Below are 24,032 nucleotides of genomic sequence, written 5' to 3' on the forward strand. Positions count from 1 at the left end.
ACAAGCTTGCAATTGCTTTTATTACACACACACACACACATGCAAAATGAAGCAGGGTAATTGATGAATTAAATATGGATAAAATCATGTGTTCCTCCACACAACAGTAAACAGCTTACAGAAAGTCATGAGTCAAAAACATAAAAATGAATATTAGATTTATAATCATCTTCTGGGCCCACTTTGGGATCAGTAAAATTAAGTAAATTCATCTCTTTTTTTTAGACTGAAAATGTAATTTTAATTACTAAAATCCAAGGGCTGAGGAACCGGGGTAAAAGGCAAGAGGAAATGAGGCAGTGCTGCCATCTGCGGGAAATTTTTGAAAAAGCATCCGGTTATTAAATGTGTAGTTTACAGTAAAATGTACATCATATAAGTTATCATTACATCGCTTAAAAATCACCATTATTACTCATACTTCTTTTAATATCTTATTCTTATTCTTCGTTTTTTTATTAGTATAATTAGTACAGGCTAAACCACAAAGTAAAAACTGGATTTGTAATTTTTAATACATTTATATTTAAACACGAAAAATCATCAAAAAAGTAAATGGCAGAATGTTTAGGGATTTATTCTAACTGCCATCAATAGGTCATAAAGTGTCACAGCCCACACACTACCCATCTTCTCTCTAACTGTCAAACCTCATTTTATTTCCCTCTCTAACTTAATCTCTCCCTCATTCCTCATCCTTCACTCTTTCCTCTCCCTCCTACTCTGCTTTAAAATTGTCCTCCCCCACTTCGCCTCACCCTTTGCCCTCAGGGGGACCTCTCCCTCTTCATTCTTGCCCTGTCACACTTACCTCTCCCTCTCCCTTCTCAATCTTCTGAGCCTGACATTTCTTGTCTGACTCCTCACTCTTCTCTTTACCATTCACTTTCTCTCCCTCCCACTTTTCATTCTTTCCCTTCCCCTCAAATTATTAAATGTCTCCAGTTTTCTGAAAGGATGAATATACATACAAAGCTGCTTATTTTAAACTGTATTTCAAAGGATTCAGCAAGGAGAAGTGTTATATATTTTCAGAGGTGACTGTAATTTTTCATTCATTCATTCATTATGTTCAGTTCAGGGTCACAGTGGGTCCAGAGCCTACCTGGAATCATTGGGTGCAATGAAGGAGGGGGCGCCAGTCCTTCACAGGGCAACACACACACACAGTAGCCAATCCACCTACCAATGTGTGTTGTTGGACCGTGGGAGGAAACCCACGCGGACACAGGGAAAACAGACCAAACTCCTCACAGACATTCACCCAGAGCAGGACTCAAACCCACAACCTCCAGGTCCCTGGAGCTGTGTGACAGCGACACTACCTGCTGCACCACTGTGCCGCCTGACTGTAATTGTTGTTTTAAATAAATTAGTTTTAAAATGCATTAATTGATAAAAAACACTCCCATAGGAATGCATTGAAATGTATCCATAAACGTTTAGCCAAAATTTCAGACTGCTCTAGTATTTTTGAATCCAGAGCTCAGTGTAATTGGCGTGAGCAGCCTTTCCAAAACGTTCCTATGTTTTAGGATCTAGTTTAATCTGCAGTTTTTACATAAAAATCTGTTAATCCTTATCCAGTTCATGGTCGCAGTGGGTCTGAAGCCTACCAGGAATCACTGGGCGCAAGGCAGGAACACACCCTGGAGGGGGCGCCAGTCCTTCACAGGGTGACACAATCATTCACACCTATGGACACTTTTGAGTCACCAATCCAACTACCAACGTGTTTCTGAACTGTGGGAGGAAAACCAAGCAGACACGGGAGAACATGCCAAATCCCTCACAGACAGTCACCCGGAACGGGAATCGAACCCACCACCTCCAGGTCACTTCCTGCTACGCCACCGTGCCGCCCTACACAGATAATGTCATTAGATTACTGTCCAAGTTTTGAGCGTTTGTAATGAGGAAAATTTAATGGAACAGGGAATTCCCCATTCATTTAAAAGAGATTATTACACCTCACTAGCAAAAATATTAAACACATTCAAATTGAACTGCCACAAGCTGCTTCTTCCACACATTCACTCTCAGACAATAGACACAGACTCACAAACTTGGCAGCATCATGGACCCTATGTCTGAACAGTGTGCTTCTGCTTTTCCATGTCTGAAGTATGTGTCTCTGCTGTAATAAGCGTTCATGTTTGGGTGCAAACGCAATGACACTCACAGTTTCTCACACACTGTATTTCCTTCAAGAAATGCTAATCTACTGTTAAATAAACACAAACTGATTCCCAGTTTCAGCTTCTCTTAGCTCCGCTCACTCATCTACAGCTTATTCTTTGGACTCACTAATACCCGATATATAATCCTTTATTTGCTTTGCTGTTCACAAAGTGTGCTTTATTAATTTCTTGTTGCTGTTCTTTGGTTTCATTTTCTTTATTGTCCTTTGACTTGAAAAGAACATTCCTGCAATTGTACAGGCACACCTCAGTCTGTAATAAAACTACATGGATTCCCAAAGATGCATGCATAGAAATATATCACAAGTGATTGACTCGTTTATATCTGTAGTTTAGTATTGCACAACAGCACAATTAACACATTCAATTAATATCCTGTTAACAAGCGAGAACACACATTTTTGTAAGAGTCTAAGTCAGCTCCATGAACAAACCCACACACCCCAACACACACACAAACGGTCTGGAATACCTTGAACATACATCACACGGCAGTCTTATTATATATTAATAGACACATAATAATCAGCTTTAAATCACAACAGTCATTCTTCCAAAATCCAGACTAGAGTTAACGTGAATGGTTGAGTGCGAGATGAAAGAATAACACACTCATGAACAAACAGAGACAGGTAATGTCACGTAAGTCATTAAACGTAAATACTAAAAATGATTTATGTGCAGTTAAATTGTTCAAATATTTTAGAGTGACAAAAAAAAAACCCAAGGTAAACCCAAGGTAAACATCTAATATCTATAATTAATAATGCACCATATTTCCTATGTAACTCTTCATGACTTCCATTTTTTTTTGGATGTCTGGTTTTACCACCACTAAAAACAACCGTGACTTTCCTCTGTGGGACGAAGCATTTTTCAATCAAGCTAGTCTTTATGGTTTCGTTATGAGGACATTTTGGAATTGTCATATAAAACATATACAAAAATAAAACCAATTCAGACAAATCTGGCACATAAGCAATACTGTGAATTTGGCTGCCAGGACAGTGAACCCTCAGTTAGAACAGTGAGACACAATGATATAAGCATTAGATTTGCTTAAATAATTTATACGTCAGTTAGAACGAGGACAAAACACTATTTTTTAATATTTCACCCATGCATTTCCACATACCGTCCCATGTTTTTATAGTGTCTTTAAATGTAAATAAGTGATTATTGTGCTTAATTCATTACTTCAAAACCACATTTGCTGATTACAAATAAATTAGGCATTCCTGATAATCAATGAGTCGCACGAACACGGAAGTGAGGGGTTCATAAAAGAAAGACAAATGCTAATATTACCATTACAATCAAAGTGAGTTACCATATAAATGCAACTACAGTGTCCTACAGCCAAAATAATACAAAAACACATAACATTCAGTACATGATCTCTCTCTCTCTCTCTCTCTTTTTTTTTTTTACATTGGTATCTATTTAACATCATTAGAAAAGTCCTTAGGTTATCCACACACTGGTCAGAGTCGTTTACCTGTTAGTTATTTAACAGGTTAAATGTTGTTAAGTTGTAATAGAAGGGATCTTCCTGTGGGGGAGAGCTGTCCTTTAGCAGAGAGTCCTGGGCCGCACCTTTGGGAAAAGCTAAAGGAGACAAATGGATAAAATTAAACACTTTGAAAACATGTCTTTTAAATATCTCCATAAGACAGCGTTTGCCTCAACACGCTGCTTTTCAACTAAACACTCCAAAGCACAGATGCTGTCAAACTTGATTCCTCGAGTCCCGTTTTTAACTACAGGGTGAAAGACAGCTATGCAACTTTAGTACATTTTTTCCCCACCCATAAAAAGTAAATGTCAGCTGTAAGCTTGTAAAAATGTACCAGTGATGTTCCATTTTTTCTGTCAGGCATTAATGAATGATACATTCATTCATTGTCTGTAAACGCTTATCCAGGTCACGATCGCGGTGAGTCCAGAGCCTACCCTGAATCGTTGGGCACAAGGCAGGGACACACCCTGGAGGAGGCGCCAGTCACACACACACCTAGGGACACTTTTTAAAGGAGCCAATCCACCTAGCTACGTGTGTTGCTGGACCGTGGGAGGAAACCAGAGCACCTGGAGGAAACCCATGCTGACACAGGGAGAACACACTCCTCACAGACAGTCACCCGGAGCGGGGTTCGAACCTACAACCTCCAGGTCCCTGGAGCTGTGTGACTGCGACACATATACAACCCAGATAGCAATGAATGTTTGGCCCAAATGTGGCACATCTGCAGTTCTCTTATGGCCACAGGTTTACATTATATGTTCCAGATGTCAGGTGTGTTATACAACAAATCTGAGCCAAACAGACATGGCCCATACAACACCTGCCATAACCCAAGTTAAGCCTGGTTCATGACATATGGCCAACACAGTCCTTGCCAGTGCCATTATTAAGACGTAAGCTCCAAAATAAAAATTAGACACATTTAAGCCTGAGTTATATGGCAATATAAAAAACTCTTACACTACGTCCAGTGAATTTTCCAGTTAAAATGATACATTTTATCTATAGTGCAGGGTTGAGGTATCACTGTAAATTTCTGACAACACTGAACTTTTTCATTAGAATCAGATCATACTTTGTCATATTTAAATGTAGCTACTCTAACGGTATATTATCAGGTCGGGGAACATTTTCATTTTTAGTCTTTTTCCCAAATTTTAAAAGAAATAAAAATACTGTTGTGCATAAATATTGAGAAAATACCTTGTGATATTAAGTGGCTTATTGATCAATATGTATCATAAACTCTACATTTTATCTCATCATTATCATTATAAACTATACTAATCTATTATTAATTCTTTGTTAACTGATAAATCCACTACCACAGCTGCATTAAAAATCATGTGTGTTCACTAACTAAATGATAAAAATGTTACAGAAAGGTATTTCTAAATAAAGCTAAAGCACTGATTTAAGTCCACTAACCCCAAAGTAGTTGTTTGGGACAAAGCCCTCTCTCCCACAGAGTGACGCCCACCACCAGTCCACTCCCTCAGGTTTCTGGAGAATGGTGACCATGTCTCCCTCTTTAAAGCTCAGCTCATCCTGAGCCTGCGCTGAGTAACTCCACAGAGCATAGAGAACTCCACTGTTCTCCACCCCCATTGCCTCCTCCACTCCTGATGCAAAACACACATACAGATAAATGTATTAATATTAAAGCACCATTATTGTTGCATTAACACTGAGAGTGTCGACGAGTGTTAAATCTTTACACGTACAAACACACATGCCAGACAGGCATGGGATAACACACATAAATATGGGTGAGTCAATAAGTGTTGGCGCGGGTGAAGTCTGCTCAGAGAGGGAAGCAGTGTGGCTTCATCAGATAAAGTGCTTGCTTGGTAGACGGGAGTATGATGGGTTTTTTGCAAATCACTTTACTGTCTATGTGAAAAATAAACATTGGCTTCTCTGTTCACATGTGGCCAGTTTGTGACTCTTTTCCTTAGGATTTTGACCTGTTTACGTGCTGAGGTAAAGCCCTAACCTCTCACCTCTGAGGAAACTCTCACACTCCTCGTAGCCAACAGCGAATGGGTCACACTTCTGTGCTGCAGTGGCTCCATCACTCTCCGTCACTGCCATCACAGCAGCTCCATTACGAACCAGAAACTCACACAGGGCGCGGTCGTTACAGCTAGCAGCACAGTGCAAAGGGGTCCTACACACAGCCACCGAGACAGTGAAGTCAGATGTACACTCAGACTCTACTTCTAAATACACCCACATGCAAAGAGTGAAGGTGTGAGACTGACCAGCCGTGGCTGTCTGGGGCACTGACGTTAGCACCGACCCTCACAAGGAACTCCACTACGGCATAGTGCCCACCACATATAGCATTATGGAGGGCAGTGATGCCTTCGTCGTTTGGCTGACTTGGGTCACTCATCTATTGAGAAAGATCATATATTACATATGAATACCATACATTTTAAGCACAACTGTTCTGCATTACAGTGGCAGGTTTGTGACGGACCTCTTGCACTGCCTTTTGCACTGTCTCCAGCTCTCCGACCAGTGCTCCATCCAGTAGCAGCACCAAGGGACTTAGACGCGCTCTATGGATTGCAGCCTTAATTCCAGCCACCCTGGACTTCCGCAGGATAGAATGAAGACCCTGGCACACACAACACACACATAGCAAGTTCTCTAAAAAAATACATGAAATAAAAAAACAAAATAATAACCACTATCTCCATTTTTTGATTCTTTATGTCACTGCACAATTTGAATAAACAGTAACTGAGAACCCATTTGTGGTTCATTAACATGCCACGATGCATGGACCAATACAAATGATCTGAATAGACATTTTGATTTTCATTCATTCATTCCTTAATCGAGACCACCACAGTAAACAATCCCAACAGTGTACGCTTCTACAGAGCCGAACATGTCATGACTTGACCTCTAAACCACTGAATTGTGCAGAAATTTGGAAGAATCTCCCAATTCCTTCTTTAAATATGACTCACAGTGCTCCTACCTTCTGCTGAGCTGTGCCGGTGTTAGTTATTGGTGCTGGGATTGGTGTGAGGGGTGTAATGCTTTCTTCTCCCTCAGAGGAGCTGTTCTCACTCTCAATCTCTCCCTTTAGCTGAGGGCCCTTCCTGCCGAATAATTTTTTGATCATCTGTTTGTACTGGTTGGGCTGTCTGATGGGCAGCTTCTTCAGTGTCAGAGCCTGGTCCACAGAGCCACGCTTCTTCAGAGCTCTGGGAATTTCCGCTCGTAGCCGGAGTAACTCCTCCATGTTAGGAACCACCGGGACCTCAGGGGCCACCACAGGCTGCAGGCGTGTGGGGCTGAGGGGCCGTGGAGGCTCAGGGTCTTCTGTGCTGACCTCCAACTTTGGCTCTTTGCTTTGCCCTGCAGATGGCACTGAGACTTCCTGGATGGCAGGAAGCTTCATTGTGATTATTCTCTCCACCTCTGCGTCCACATCAGATGAGCTGAGAACTGAGAGAGAGAGAGAGAGAAAACCATGTTACTGTACAATAATTATATACATATTTATAAGTAGTTTATATATTTAGATTTTTAGATGAAGTTCTAAAAATGATCAATTTAAAAGAGCACTTGATCAATTATTTTTACTATTATAATTAATTAATTTGAGATTTTCAGTACCCTATTCATGTATGCACATATTTAGATTTTTGATACGTGAATAATTACTAGCTATAATTGCTGTGTTCAATACCTTCTCCAGAGTAAGGACTTTGTCTCTGTTCTGGACCCTGGGCCTGAAACTGGTAAAGATACTCTCTGGGCAGTGGTGGTGGTGGTGGTGGTGGTGCAGGTTGGTGATACTGGCTGGGGTCCTGTTCTCCCTCCAGGAGGCCCTGAGGATAACGAGTAGCCGCAGCATAATAGGGGTTCTGCAGCCTCATAATGACCGAGAGAGGGATGGGTCTGTGCTGCCGGAGCCCAGAGGAGGAGGGAGGGATGGAGATGCGAGAAATTATGGGCTGAGGTGAATAGGGAGACTGCGTGGGTGAGAGTTGGTCAGGGGGTATGGAGATGCGGGCAGTTCTAGACAATGAGCCATGAGCTGGTTGGAGATTATGGACAAGGGGTTCCTAAAAAAGATAAGGATAAAGAAAAATTCAGTTATAACAAGTATCTAAATTCTCTCTGCTAGGTTCACAACTAAACCTTAAAATGACTCTTACATTTGGTGTAAATTTTACACACTCCCAAATGAAGTAATTTTATACATTTAGACTCAAATCTCAATTAAATGGTTTACATTAATTTAAATAATAATTTTATTGTGATATTAAATCCTTGAAAATTGTGTCTAGTTATGGTCATCAGACCTGTTTTCTATTGCGAACCCTTAAAACTTATGGTAACTACATGTCAAAAAATAGTTGTTAATACTTTTTTGGAAGCTATATATATAAATTTCTCAAGTTTTTCCAAGTTTGAATTTACATATATTTTCAATGCTTATGCATTTGTTATTAAGACCCTAGGTTCCAAGTAAATGTTATCCAATTTTGAAATCTGAACGAAAAGCAGAATAAAACATGCCATTGTATTATTCTGCTGGAGCTTAACCAAATATGTACAAAGGCACACACACACACACACACACACACACACACACACACACACACACACACACACACACACACACACACACACACACACACACACACACACACACACACACACACACACACACACACACACACACACACACACACACACACACACACACACACACACACACACACACACACACACACACACAAACAAACCTTTCTGGATGTACCGGGTGAGTCCAGGTTGGACTCTCTCCAGTTGCTGTTGGGTATAGAAGGCCGGATCCACTCATTCTCTGGAATGGGAGGAAGGGAGAGTGAAGAGTGAGTGTACGCTCTGCTGGCCTGTTGTTGACCTTGGTGAGTCAGAGCTTATCTTAGGCTCAGTTTATCTCAGACTGGGTCAAGAGTAGTACAGCACTCTGCTGGAGCAACATCATGGTGATATACGCTTGTGCAATAGACAAAGAATGTGTAATGTCGAGTAGGGCTAATTCAATTAAACACGCCATGGTTCAACATTCTTGCTGCATGATATCAAAAGAAAAATCTCTCTGATATCACATAAATTACTCCAATTTAAGGGTGATTTAATACACAGAGTTGTGTTGCTAATGAGATACATCCAGTATCTATGTGCACAGTGAGCCACCAATCATAACTAATCTTGATCAGCTGTCATCATCTGTTTTATGTGAATACAACCGTGTCATAGATAAACAATATGATGGTCCCCCTCCAAAAGTAGGCACAGCTCATTTCCATATTCGTGTTTGGTGTGCTGAATTGTAATGGCAATAAAATCTCAGGGGATTGAACACAGAAGTGCTGCTGGAGTCCACTGTCCACTCTGTTAGACATACATATCTTGTTGTAAGAGACAGTAGCTTATCAGTTTGTGTTGGTCTTGCTCTAGTACATCATCAGTGGTCAATAGAAGCTATTGGCTGGATATTTTCGGTTGGTGGACCAAACTTTGAGTCTTTTTAATACTCCAGCAGTACTGCATTGCCTGATACACTTGTACGAGCACAACACACACTAACACACCACCAACATTTTGATATCAGCACTGAGAATGATCCAGCACTGAGGGGATGGTCATGTTTTGTTGATATATATATTACAGTACAGTGCAAGGAGGATTATGTATCATGTGTTGCTATGAACTCACTGTCATAAGTGTGGTGTGGTTTTTTCTCGTATGAGACATCAAGATCTGTTTCATTCCACTTAGCATGACTCCTCTGTTTCTGAATGCTCTCATCTGAGAGAGAGAGAGAGAGAGAGAGAGAGAGAGAGAGATTTAATAAGGGACTGAAGAAGAGAGGTAAAGGAACTTTAATTTTATGTTCTATTTCATATAACTTTTTCTAACATTCAAACTAAAATTATTTTGCACACTCACCTGAACCTTTGAATGGTGCGAAGGTCCTTGGCAGTGTGCTTGCAGCTGGTTGGCTTAAAGGACTGGGAGAGGGGACACGGTCAAACCTTGGAGACCTGCGTCCAGAAGCAGATGAATCATACATAGCCATGGGATTGGTTGTGTATTGCAGCATGCTTGGAGCTGAATGGAGGTCATGTTTGTGACTGGGCACAGGGCTGAGCAGCTCTGGGTAGGTGAACGACCCGCTCAGGCTTCTCTCGTGTGACCTCATGGGAGTGGGGGAGGCTCGCCGCTGGGTGTGTGGGGACAGGTTTGGGGGAGTCAGATGACCCTGGATTCTGCGGGCCTGGGGAGTGGTGTATGAGTTGGGCTGGGGACTCTGGGGAGATCCAGAGGAATAGGATTGGTTTCTGCTGCTGGTGAAGTCCACTGAATGAGTGCTAGGCTCTGTAAACACAAAGGTGGTTGAGGTTTGGGGGAGGGACATTGTGGCTTTGCTGCTCATAGTGCCAGAGGAGCTTGACACACTGCCCCCAACACTAGTGCCACTAATGCCAACCCCATTTTTGCTGCTGCTGCCGCCACTAGGTGCACTTCTGGTGTTGGCCTTGGATGTGGAGCTGGAGTCCTACCATATGTAAACAAAAATTTGGTTACACACAACACTAAACACTACATTGCCATATATTTATAGACACTTGTTGATCAACTTTTTTCAAATTAAAAGGCAGTTTAAAGTAATTGATCCCCACTTATCTGTAATAACAGCCTCTATTCTTCTGGGAGTATGTATGAGAACATTGCTGCATTACTTATGTTACTGCATACTGATGTTGGGTGATTAGTTCTGCTCATAAAAGTGATGTTACTTCATCAAAAATGTAATTGATGGTGCCCCATCAACATAGTTCCAACCCAGCAAACCTTTCTATTGGTCAATGAAGATTTTAAAAGTGCACAGTTTAGTGTTGATCAGCAATGAGTGCACATTAAAGTAGTTGCATTCGCTAATCAGAAGTGTCTAAAAATATTTGGACATAAGTCACACGTCTGTATTAAATGCATGTTAAAATAAGCCAAAAATAATAACAAAAAAATGGTTGTATGTCTGCTACCTGTTTTGTAGAACTCTGGGGAGCGGAGTTCATCTCCTGCAGGAGAGAACTAAACTCACGAGAAAGTTCATCTGCTGTGGCTAAGGATGCATTTAAGTCATCATTCATGGTCTGAACTGTAAACAGATAAACAGACAGATAAACACACAAGAGCACAAATGTAAAGAGTAATAAAGCTTTTAACAGAAAATAAGGCCATTACAGCCCAGGACTGGTATGTAACCACGTGACTTCCACCTAATTCAACATCAAAAAAGTCTCTGGCATGACACAATTAAACTCGCTGCAACATGTTTATTCTGCCTGGAATAAGGGCAAATATGGACTTCAGATTGGGTGATACTCACACAGCATGCTGCTGCCAAAGGAACCTTGGGAGCTCATGTTGACTGGTTTTTACACTTGGACACGTACTGTAGAGCTTTTGTGTTATTTAGCACACTTCCTGGAAGATGATACAAAAACATTTACAACATTACAAAAAACCTGTACATGCATGCTCTGGGTATTAATTGGTTATTTATCTTACTTTGCAGCAGTGACAGCTTGCAACACACAGGTCCTTACGAGTATATACTCTTCCCAGTGCAGCTAGCAGCTGCAATCCTGTACACACTTTGTGTAATTTTTTTAATGGTTTGGTTCATTCAATAGGTGCACTTTAAAGTGGCTGAATTTACAGCTTTTAATAGTTAACCACACATTTTTACAATTAGGTGCATTAAACTGAGGCTTGATGGGGTTTAATCAGCTTGCAGTAGCAGGCAGAGCAGTTTAACTCCCTGCTGTGAGCATAATAACAATTATATTAAAAAAGAGGTGGTGCTTCTTCTTGTTTAAATGGGACCACCCTTAATTGCATTTGACTTTTATAAGAAACTGTCCACATCATCATTTAAATATATCACCTTCATTATCAACGACTTCAGTAGCAACTTTAATAATACTTTGGAATTCTGTTTTACCCTCACACTCTCAACCCAACCGATAACAAATGTACTCCCATGTACAATTACAACCTGTAACCTTGCTTTTTTAAGGTGGCTTGCAGCAGTGGCTTCTTCATTGCTGAACAGCCTTATGGGTCATCACCAAGAGGCACGTTTTATTGTTTATATATTTACTGTTGTACAAATTTCTTCCAGCATCTTTACAAGATCTTTTGCTGTTGTTCTTGGATTGGTTTGTATTTTTTACACCAAAGACAGAACACATCTCCATCCTGTAATGGATAAAGGCTGCATGGTCCCAAGATGTTCAAACTTGCCTATGATATAACATGCAATAACATGGTATCTACATGGATACTGCTCCCAAGGAGAGGTCCACAATTCTTCTCTGGTGCTTGGTGATCTCTTTTGATCTTCCCATGTTAGGCAAAGAGGCAAGCAGGCCTTGAAAGTTCACTTTCAATTAACTCATATGTGTATCAGAAGCTAAAACCATGACATGCATTCATTATCTGTAAGCGCTTATCCAGTTCAGGGTCACGCAAGGTGGGAATACACCCTGGAGGGGGCGCCAGTCTTTCACAGGGCAACACACACATACACACAACATTCACTCACAAACTCACACCTACAGACACTTTCGAGTCGCCAAAACATCTACCAATGGGTGTTTTTGGACTGTGGGAGGAAACTGGAGCACCCGGAGGAAACCCACGCAGACACAGGGAGAACACACCAATGCTACACAAAAAACAGATATTTTAATTATCAACACATGTGTGACATGACGCTCAGTGTCACTGCAGTGCTGAGAATCATGCATCACCCAAATAATACCTGCTCTGTAGTGGTCCTGACCATTGAACAACAGAGTGGAATAGGGATAAGGAAGTATGCAGAGAAACAGCTGGATTACGTCTGTATTTGTAGAACTCCTGTATGATCAGTGGATATGATAAAATAGACTATGATACAAAATCTGCGTTCCCATTCCAGTCTTAAACCGTATATAAGGGATTTGGAGCAACATGCTACCATCCAGAGAATGTATTTTCTTGAAAGACCTTGTTTTTTTCCAATAAGACAAAGCCAATTCACATTCTGAAGAGAATGTAATGTACCTTTAAAGAACTTTAAAAGTAGACTTTAAGATCCATGTTGTACCTTTAAATGTAAATTTACACTGTTTGTACTTTTAGTGACACTAATCTACCTTTTTTTTTTGTTTTGTTTTGAGAGTGTATTATATGAAATGTCTCATTCATCTCTGACTACATGTAAAGTTTGGTAGCACTAACTACTGCACATCAAACAGTTCCTCTAAATCCTCGGCCTCTTTATTACTGTCAGGCCATGTTCTGAACACTGGACTGTGGTGAGAGACTGTTGACTGCCCCCTGCTATTACTGTCTTCAGAGAAAACTATGATAGCCTTATAAACCTTTCAGCTTTCCAGCTGGAGGCAGCCACACCCACCTTCAGTATGCATGCTGACATGTAGGCATTGGTGTAGGTGCCAGACAATATATAAAATATATAAATTAAACATTGATACAGATTTGTTTTTAAAAAATATCCAAACAAAGGTCTGAGAAAATATCTGCAAATGTAAATTGTAGACTCCTGGATTATTTAAAGTTCAGTTAAAACTCAGTGCTATTCTTTTCACATTCCTAAACACCTGAGGTCAAATGTCAGAGAATAATGTTTGCACAAAGGGTTTCACAAATTCTGACTCAAAACATATTCATTCATTGCCTGTAACCGCTTATGTAATTCAGGGTTGCGGTGGGTCCGGAGCCCAAACGGAATCACCAGGCGCAAGGCAGGAACACACAGGGCCATTCCCCACAGGGCGACTCGAAACATATTACTTTAAGCTATTTTGTAATATCGGTAGGGGCTCATTTTCACTGGTGTTCTGTAAATTATATTGTCATTTCATCTCTTTAAATACATAACATTTTGAATATATTAAATTATTACATGAAGGGTATATAACGACACTAATAACCCAAAAAATGTTGGAATGACACACCCTACCAGTAATATATATGTAACAATATCACTATTCTTCTCTGGCATTTACAATACCAGATCTTCCAGTGACACGGTTTTCAAATTACATAAGTGCAGTAAAGTTAGGCGACCTATTGTCATCAAATAAAGGCTAAACTTCAAGATAACATACCATACCATATAGATTAGATAAAGCAGGCTTTTCTGTGTGGCATTTAAGTCCCAACTGTTTTATTACTCCCAACTTAAGTCTTGGCAGGTTCAGCTTGTTTCTGTTTGCTGGCACTTTTCCAGTATCTGGAATCCTCTCGTCAGGGTGCTTTTGTACAACCTAGCTGTGAATTACAGCTCTTTTTATTCAGCATTAAAAGGTCTCTCTCTCACCCACACTCACTCATTCTCTCTGGCTCTCTCTCTCTCTCACTCTGTGTCTCCTGTTCTGTGCCACTATTTTCCTTTCTTTGTATCCTGCTCCTCGTCTCTCATTTCTTCTTTCCTTTGTCTGTTCTCGCCTGCACTTTTTTTCCTCTCCCCAATAGAAGAGATTCTATTCATCACCAATTAATCTTTACCCAAATCTGCCTTATTCACTCTGCTTCTTGCTCTTTGTTTCTCTCTCATTTTCTCTCCCTCCCTCTATTTTCTTTCCTTTATCCTTGTCTCTCATTTCTCTTCCCCATCTCTCTCTCTCTCTCTCTCTGCCTCACCCAATGCATTACTCCACTTTCTAAAGCCAGCTCATGCATCCACTCATTTTGTGGTTTCAGAAACAGAAATGTGTTCGAGTTTAAACAGGCCTATGTTTCAATGGCGAGTTTCAACCACGTATTTCCCGAAACACACACACACACAGATGTACACAAAAACACATGGTGCTGGAAAACATTGCCATGACATCACTCCAGCCTTCCATGCTGTGAGAAACACATTTAAAGAGCAGCAAATATAAAAATGCCCGCCTCATGTCCTGACTGACAGATCCGCTTTTCTCTATTGCAGTGAGTCCTGTTTTACTGGCCAGGTGACGTACTGGACAAGTTCAAACCAATTCCTCTGGTACAAGTAGAGAAAAAAAATCTTCAACATCTGCAAATACAGCCAATGCAGTCATAAACGTCATTCAGCAGTTTGAAACACCATCTGTTAGACTCAAACCATTTTACAGATCAGTGAGTGAATCAGCTATACGCTCATATACAACTGTTTTCAGCGGTTATGACAAAATGTGACACAGACTACGATAGAGTTTTAGGGCCACGGCATAGAGAGAAAAAAAAAATTCAGAGAATAAAGTCAGAATTCTGAGAAAACTCTCGGAATTATTCACTACACGTATGGGGCAGATACAACCACAGTGTAATTGAGGAATGCAGTGTGTTGCTGAAGTCATACAGATTTCAGGAATAAATACTTAATTCTCTTCCACATCAGCACAATATTGTGATTATAATTTAAACCCTGAATCAGTGTAAGAACCTGTTTATTCAGAAGAGGGGATGTAGTTTCACAGGATACAATTAATGGTCATAAAAAGATGTATTGAGAGGGAGCTCCGGCGTGCCCACGAGGCTCCATCACGTTACGGCTCGGACTCGCACAATAAACTATGCATCGTATGGATGCATTTAATAAACAATTTTGTTCACTTCACTGACAGCTTCTTTCACATCTCACTCATGGCGCACAGACTGTGAGTCTGTCTGTCTACACTTTATAACAAATAATAACCAAACAGTGTTTCTCTAAATATACTGACTATACTCTTGGAATTATACAGACCTTTTTTACTCTATTATTCCAAGATTATTCTCAGAATTATTCTGAGATTATTCTCAGAATTCAGACTTTATTGTTGGAATCGTACACAGACACTTCATGGCCACTTCAATACACATTTAAATTTGTGAACTTGCCAGACACTTTTTATCATGTTACTCGAGTATGTGAATGCAGCACATTACCCAATTATAAAGGCTATAATTCACTGGAGTTCAGCACATAGTTCCTCTAATCTGGAACTGAAACAAATCTGCCATGTGGAAGGCACACTTAGCTCTAACTAGCTGAATTAATTACATTAGTATTGATGGATAGTTTGTACTATATTTCCACCCCTGACTGCAGATTATCATAGATGTGCTCTTGGCTAGATATTTTTGAATAGTCAACCACTCTGTCTAGTTGTGGCACTGACCTTTAGAAAAAATCATACATTTCTATCACTTCTATTCATTATCAGCTGGGCTCAGATCACTTCTTACGTAAATGTCAAATGAGAGTTTCATAAATCAGGAGGCTGTCATTGCAGGTCTTGAAATATGTGTTGGCTTCTATGAAAGTTTATGAAACTATGGTCTATGAAAGGGCCATTATCTTGGGTCTTTCTCACCTGGATGTTTTGGCAGTCACAGTAACATCCTTTCTTTACTAATGTTTCCCCTCCAGATGATATTACAAACGGGATTCCAAAAAAGTTGGGACACTAAACAAATTGTGAATAAAAACTGAATGCAATGATGTGGAGATGGCAAATGTCAATATTTTATTCGTAACAGAACATAGATGACAGATCAAAAGTTTAATCTGAGTAAATGTAACATTTTAAAGGAAAAATATGTTGATTCCTAATTTCCCAGTGTCAACAAATCCCAAAAAAGTTGGGACAAATAGCAATAAGTGGCTGGAAAAAGGAAATTGAGCATATAATGAACAGCTGGAAGACCAATTAACACTAATTAGGTCAATTGACAACATGATTGGGTATAAAAAGAGCTTCTCAAAGTGTCAGTGTCAACGTCACTGCACCTCAAACAGGAATGCCACTGTCAAGGAAATTACAGAATGGGCTCAGGAATACTTCCAGAAAGCATTGTCAGTGAACACAATCCACCACGCCATCCGCCGTTGCCAGCTGAAACTCTGCAGTGCAAAGAGGAAGCCATTTCTAAGCAAGCTCCACAAGCTCAGACGTTTGCACTGGGCCAGGGGTCTTTTAAAATGGAGTGTGGCAAAATGGAAGACTGTTCTGTGGTCAGATGAGTCCCGATTTGAAGTTCTTTATGGAACACTGGGACACCATGTCATTCGGACCAGAGAGGACAAGGATAACCCAAGTTGTTATCAACGCTCTGTTCAGAAGCCTGCATCACTGGTACTGAAATGGCCAGTCTGCAGTCCAGATTTTTCACCTATAGAGAACATTTGGCGCATCATAAAGAGGAAGGTGTGACAAAGAAGGCCCAAGACGATTGAACAGTTAGAGGCCTGTATTAGACATAAATGGGAGAGCATTCCTATTTCTAAACTTGAGAAACTGGTCTCCTCTGTCCCCAGACGTCTGTTGAGTGTTGTAAAAAGAAGGGGGGATGGCACACAATGGTAAAAAATTGCCTTTTTGGGGATTTGTTGACACTGTGAAATTTTGAATCAACATATTTTTCCTTTAAAATGTTACATTTACTCAGATTAAACTTTTGATCTGTCATCTATGTTCTATTACGAATAAAATATTGACATTTGCCATCTCCACATCATTGTATTCAGTTTTTATTCACAATTTGTTTAGTGTCCCAACTTTTTTGGAATCCAGTTTGTATATTATCAATACATAAACATATAATACAACCAAGAAACATGTACATACATACTGGTACATCCTAAATAAAATTATTTAATAATGTGTTTTTTCCATGCTGTTCTAGCAAATGCAAAAATACAATCTAAACATCTAATTGTGCACTGGTCCTAGAGTCTGGACTAGATAGGATCCAGTATTGACTTTATTTAAAAAACGGATACATATTTGTTACACAATGCTCTACACTGGAAGGGCATTATTCCAAAATAATTTCCAACAGCAAAAAGTCTGTTTTATTGACTTTCAACTGATGATAGATAACATTCGTTCAAATTCAAATCAAATTCATTGTGGATGAATTACCAGCCATCAGTGATTTCATATCTAAAGATAAAAAAAAGGTATCCATCTTTTTTAATAAGTATACGGTAGGGTCAAATATGAGGTAATAAAAACAATATGATCAACTCACCGACTGATATCAAGGTTATAAAAAAACGATTACATTTATGTCATTATTAAGCTCATTTAACCTGATTAATTATTTGCTGTATTTCTGCTATTTCGGCCTCGTAATGGGACTCTCTACAAGGAAAGCACAAACCGTGCATCAACAGAACTGTAATCACAGCTTCATTAAACTCAGTTAAAGTGAGCTGTTATATTCAGGAAGTCAGGGAGGATCAAATGATTAAGACAATGCTGTCAGGGTGTGACAGCAGCTATTCAATAAACTATTATTTAGTCACTCAGCATTTCTCACTCCCACCTAACTGCACGAACATAGTGTTTCCTGAGAAGTCAGTTGTTTATCCAAAAACTATTTCTCAGGTACAGTTCTCAACCTCAACACTTGCTTTCTTTGGACAATATTCAAGTAAAGCTGGTATCTTAAACTCACCTCATTATCCCACCAAACAATACAGAAATCTTCAAAATCCATTTAACATCTTGCCATTATTAAAGTGAACATGTTTTAAAACAATATCAGATATTATACGCATGAATCATAGCCAGACAAGTTGCAAATAACTAAACTGTAAACCAACATTAATTCCATCCAGTATGAATCTGCATTTTATGTTGTATTTTACAGTCTTCAATTCAATAAAATATACATAAACAAATATATTTGTAGGTGATTCCAATACAGTATGGACCTGCAGTCTTTGTAATTTGCACAGTCTTACAGTAATAAGTGACTGAAATGACTTTAATACAGTACGAACCTGATTGGCTGCATGATTTGAATTCATTTTATATTCATAACATATCTAGGTTTTCCAGTTTGATAGCAATAACTCTGGAGTGATTTAACTTTAGTATGAATCTGTAGTGTGTGTGTGGTTTGGCTAACTGTACAATTGTAATCCAGTATTCATTTGCAGTGCACAATGTTTTTACCATCCACACATAAAAGTGGAGCAAATTTAATCCAGAGCTGTCATTTCATGATGAATCCTTATAATAAAATAGTAAAAAAGCTGGTGGCTTGGGGGTGGGGTCCTCTGTAGTTTTATTTTCCTCCCAATTGACCATGTCTGTTTTTTTCCCTGACATATCTTTCTGTCTCTGACTGCTAAATTAATAAGTAAATGGTGAGTTTATTAAGGAAAGATGATTGGTCGGTGGGTCGGTACAGGATAAATGCATCACGGCATCAAACAGGATCACATAGAAAAGCTCAAGGAATACACGAACCATTGGTTAAGAATCCAGGTCTAAAGACTAAATAGTGAAGGAATAAGAAAAATTTGATTCCATTAGTCACTAAATTTTTTGAGTAAAAGCAGGAAGTGTTACGGTGTAAAAGAGCCATCATTACAGTATTCGATTTCGAAAGATTATGATTTGATTCTGTGGAATAAGTTTGTGTTTCTCAATCCATGCTATGTGTTAAATAAAATTTGATTGATTGATCCATTTTGACAGGTTTGCCCAAAGACACATTCTAGTTTAAAGCCATTCAATGGATTAGTTTTAGAAGGGCAAAATTCCACTTAACTACAGTAGTCATGTCACTGTTCCTGGAACTGAGGTTAAAGATCCTGGACCTGAGCCACAGCACATCTGCACATGTACAGTTTTGAAAGAGCTATTTAATATACCTTTTTTCCCTTGCTGTGGTGTATTGTGTGTTGCAAAAAGCAGTCCAGGCTGAACCACAGCTTCAGTGTGAATGGGCAGTCTCACATAGTGTCAGGCTGAAAAAGGAGATATATGTAAATGCATTAGTTTTATGACGTCACAAAAACAATGAGAAAAATACTGACAGTTTTTTGAACATGAACTGATTACAAACTACATCAAATTGTGTATAAAATTAAACAGGCTGTGAATATTACTGAGACTGTCTTATATTATGTCCATTCCCAAATATTCTGTTCAACATACTAAAATGAACGATTTTAAATATTCACCAGCCCTATGTGTAATCATTGAATGATTAGCCTTAGGATGTAACAAGTCTGAGCAGATTATAAATGTTGTTTGCAAAGGCATCCTGCTTTAAATGACATATGATGTTATTTAAGTGAACACATCTGCACATCTTAAATTATTGTTCATCTGCTGACAATAACATACTCAAAACAATGAAACCTAAAATGAGATCTAAACATTTTATATTGCAGGTTGTGTGTTTTGGATTATGTTAAAGAAATAGATAGAAACTGTGCTCTAAATGTTTCAGTACAATGCCACAATATTGTCTTATAGTTTCCTTAAATGATAAAAATTAAAATTAAAATAAAAAAAAAAGCAAAACAAAGAGCAGAACAGTGTTTCGAAAGATCAGACGTAGTATAATCATTTTGGAGACATACCAGGACAGAGCTCTTTCATCACTAGGTGAAAGAGAAAAAGGAAGGAGGGTGGAGGGACAGGGAAGTGGTAGGATAACAAAAACAAAAACAAAAGAAAACTATTTCAATATCCACTGGGTAACTGTTGGACTGCAGTTCTGTAGTGTCCTTTCTGTGTATGAGGCTTCCCACTAGGCCACGCCCAGAATGAATGCAACGAAAAAAAACTTCCTGTGGTTATGCATGCTTGAACTTCTCTGCTTCTAAAATTAACTGTGCTTAGATTCCCACGTGCACAAACACAGATTTCCAAACCAACCACTAAAGCACTGTAACAACAAATGTAAGAATAAAAAACAAAAAGCCTTTACAAACGTAAGGCCAAAAATACAGTTTACACTCAAACTTAGGTGATCAGCCAAAACATGTTAGTGTCTTTACTTTGTTATCTTTACTATGCTCTCTACACTCTCAGAAAAAATGTACGGTAGAGGTGTTATTGTCACTAAAAGTACAAACAGTGTAAATGTACCTTTATATGTACAACAGTGGTTGTAAAGTCCAAACAACATAAGTCCTGGAGATTAAATTAGGCGTAAGAAATCAACACAAAATTAAAAACTACAGTTAAATGTAGGATAAGGTACAATTATGTTCCTTAATCAAGTGGTGCAGAATATGTCTCCTTGAGGACACCACCACAGACGCAGCAAAAGATATTTTTTCTGACCGTGCAGGATGCTAATGTTGCTAACTTGCGACAGTTCAAATTCTTCGTTTTTTCTTTATAGACACCAGTGTCCGAATAACGTACTGCTTTAAGAAGAGAACAAGGACACAACGTTGTTGTTTTTAAACACTGAATAATGGCCGCTTGTGTATCACTTTGCTAAACATGTGTCTATATAGGTGATTGAATGAATCAGCGAGTACAATCCAGGTCCATGAGTTGCTTTTAATGTTAAAACATACTCTGGAGTTGAATTTGTTGGGTGCAGACCAAAACAAATATGGAGTTTTATCAGCTGAACCACGCTCGGTTTCAATTGTTTGGTTCAAACCCAGTCACAGATGGTGTATTTACACCAGTCACAAGAAAATGAATTAAACAAAAGGTTTTATAACATGAACACAGGCAGGGTTAAAGGTGCCCAAGTAGAACATATGCAGCAATACAACACATAAATATAGGAAGTATTTGGAACACTGACTACATTTGACAGTTAGACCAGACTACTCTCCAAAAATGTAGACATACACAAATACTCATGTACCAGCACACAGACATAATACACCAATATGACCAGACATTGGCTGTTATTGCGTCATCACGGGTGTGGTTATCTGGAAGTGGAATGTGCCAATTAGGCCACTCAACACCCAGCATCCCTATTTATGATCCAAACTCACAGTCACGCCATGTTGATAACATAGAAGAGTAAAATAATCCTGTCATACTTGTCCCCAGAACTGTAAATTAGTAAGGGGTGTAGAGTTGTGTATTAATATACGGCAATTGCAACACAAGCAGTGTTCAGTTATCAGTAATCTTAACCGCTGTTGTTTGTCTTTGCTGGTAGTATTCCACGTTGTACAAATCGTACAAAGACAGGACCTTGGCATTCCTCCACATTCACTGGAGTGTTCAGAAACACAGCATGTGATTCAGGAATCTCTCAGTACTTCACAATACTGAGTGCCAGACATTCCTCACAGCTTCTTAGGACACTGCATAGCCACCCAGAACACTGCCTGTAACAGTAAAAGCTTTAGCTGACAATTAAATCCCATATAACTGTTATGTGCCCCTTTTAACCAATAAAAACACTAGGCTAAATTGGCTCATAGCCATCTGCTCTTAATAGCTACCAAGTGGCACAAACATCTTGAGTTCAAATAATAAGTAAAGTTTACCCGCTGCTGTGAAAGCACCTAGGACATATTAAACAAACTCCAACGGATGAACTAAACACATACACGTCTACTTAACGAGCGCATTCACACATAGCAAACTCATAAACATGAATCAAACATGTCCACACAAGCTAAATATAGCTGAGACACCAATGAAAACAACTTACACGAATCAATCTTTGAAACAAACTCATCTGCACAACCCAAATTCTCACATGGACAAAAATCATTGGATACAAGAGGTAAAACAGATGTGCCCAAGTTAACATAACATGCATGCACACAGAATCCAAACTGATGTTCAGTTTGTATAGAAAACAAAAACAAAAAATATTGCATAAATCAGTTTAGCTGCATACATGAGCCAAACATATGTACACACAAGAAACACTTCACATGCACTCAGATCAGATGCATGCATGCAAAATAAAAATAAAAATCACAGGGCAAAATGAGTATAAACACTGTTTGACTTCTGTTATTAATGGTGATTAAGGGTTGGCCGATAAAACGATAATATCGTACACCACAGTATTTAAAAATGTGGACGGTATCTTAAAATGAGTGCGGTACGTATGACGCGTGTGTGGTTCTTGTGCATTTAAAAGGGCCACAGGGAGGGGGTGCTGTGTGAGCTCAATGACTGCTGATGTCACGGTCTGAAAACAGGTGGAAAAAAGCACAAGCCCAGTACCCCACCGCAGTTTTAAGTTTAGTGGAGTGTTTGGTTTAAAAGAGAAAGGAATTATCACTCGACCTTGTGCTCACATGTATATGGCTTTATCCTCTAAATATAAATATTATCCTCTAAATATATTTTGAGCCTCAGTTCGCTGAAAAATCTGCTGTGGTGTGCTAAACCATAAGTGCCCGTTAGCGCTAGCGGTGCTTCTAAACAGTGTACACCGTCTTATTTGGCTTATTTTTGAAATTTTCTGTTCATGTAAATTAAGACTAAAATGTGGTCTTTGAGCACTGACAGCATTTGACAATATGCTCAAAGAAACACTGTTAATCACTTTAACATTATATATGGATAAAAATATCATCCCACTGCCCACCTCTAATATTATCCTTATACAGACTTTCAAGTTATAAAGGCAGAAAGTATTGGCCCATTTTAGTCTTAAATATATGTGCATAACACAGAAAGAACTCCCTCTGTAATGTAGTACCTCAGGACAATTGCAGTGTCTTTAAGAGATTCTCTTCTGAACACAGACGTGCTGCAATCAGTGCTGACGTTAGAAGGCTTCTTCTGAAGTGACACACTGATACTGCACTGAAAAGACCACCACACCCTATTTACACTGAGTTACTCACTTACAAAACTCCACAATGATCCTTTAGAGGCCTTATTTGGCTGCCCTCTCTCACTGTCAGTTGCATTAACGTGTGATCTATCAATTCTTTTGATTGTAATAAGTTTCTTAATGAGAAAAAAAAAGAAACAATGCCTTTTATCGATTCTTCAACAATTTAATGGAAAAAATAAACATGTGTACACCTTTGGTCAAATAACCCTAATTTTCCAAATAAAAATTACTTAATACCCCCTGTACAGGATACACACTTATATGTACGGTATTTATTTATTTGCTAATTTGCACATTGGAAAATATTAAAACCTGACTTGTAAATGTCATAACTTTTGCACAGGCAACATTGATTCCTTTTTCAGTATTTCATATTCACTAAATAGACAGCAATGGTACATGGAATGGAGAGAGGTATGTACAGAGTAGTCGTATTCATTTATTTTGAGAAAGCACACTTAAGTACAATGCCTACAGAATATCACCATAACCTATCCAAAATGAAAATAAATAAAGTCTGTGCTTTTCCTACTATATTTCATCCCTCATAATTATAAAGAAAATAACCACAGAAAAAGTTAATAAATAATTAATATTTAATTATTAAAACACCTGGTTTGGAAAAGTGGTTAACTCTTTACAATAACAATAATAAACTT

General features: G+C 38.9%; 1 protein-coding gene across 2 annotated transcripts in view; it reads right to left on the reverse strand.

Moving 5' to 3' along the window:
* ppp1r13l (protein phosphatase 1, regulatory subunit 13 like) overlaps positions 1-24,032 on the reverse strand; it is a 27,913-nt gene continuing 3,881 nt past the window's right edge. The window contains exons 2-14 of one of the 2 annotated variants that reach the window (XM_066684900.1): positions 19,448-19,543; positions 11,141-11,238; positions 10,794-10,909; positions 9,697-10,306; positions 9,463-9,555; positions 8,505-8,584; positions 7,439-7,817; positions 6,722-7,194; positions 6,212-6,352; positions 5,991-6,124; positions 5,730-5,896; positions 5,155-5,348; positions 1-3,809 (exon numbers count right to left, since the gene is read on the reverse strand). In XM_066684900.1, coding sequence (XP_066540997.1) covers positions 3,774-3,809; positions 5,155-5,348; positions 5,730-5,896; positions 5,991-6,124; positions 6,212-6,352; positions 6,722-7,194; positions 7,439-7,817; positions 8,505-8,584; positions 9,463-9,555; positions 9,697-10,306; positions 10,794-10,909; positions 11,141-11,177 — 2,460 coding nt within the window. In that variant the 5' untranslated portion in view covers positions 11,178-11,238; positions 19,448-19,543 and the 3' untranslated portion in view covers positions 1-3,773. The remainder of the gene's footprint in view (positions 3,810-5,154; positions 5,349-5,729; positions 5,897-5,990; positions 6,125-6,211; positions 6,353-6,721; positions 7,195-7,438; positions 7,818-8,504; positions 8,585-9,462; positions 9,556-9,696; positions 10,307-10,793; positions 10,910-11,140; positions 11,239-19,447; positions 19,544-24,032) is intronic. The other variant, XM_066684901.1, reaches the window with a different exon arrangement.

The sequence above is a fragment of the Hoplias malabaricus genome, chromosome 11, assembly GCF_029633855.1.
Source record: "Hoplias malabaricus isolate fHopMal1 chromosome 11, fHopMal1.hap1, whole genome shotgun sequence".
NCBI lineage: Eukaryota > Metazoa > Chordata > Actinopteri > Characiformes > Erythrinidae > Hoplias > Hoplias malabaricus.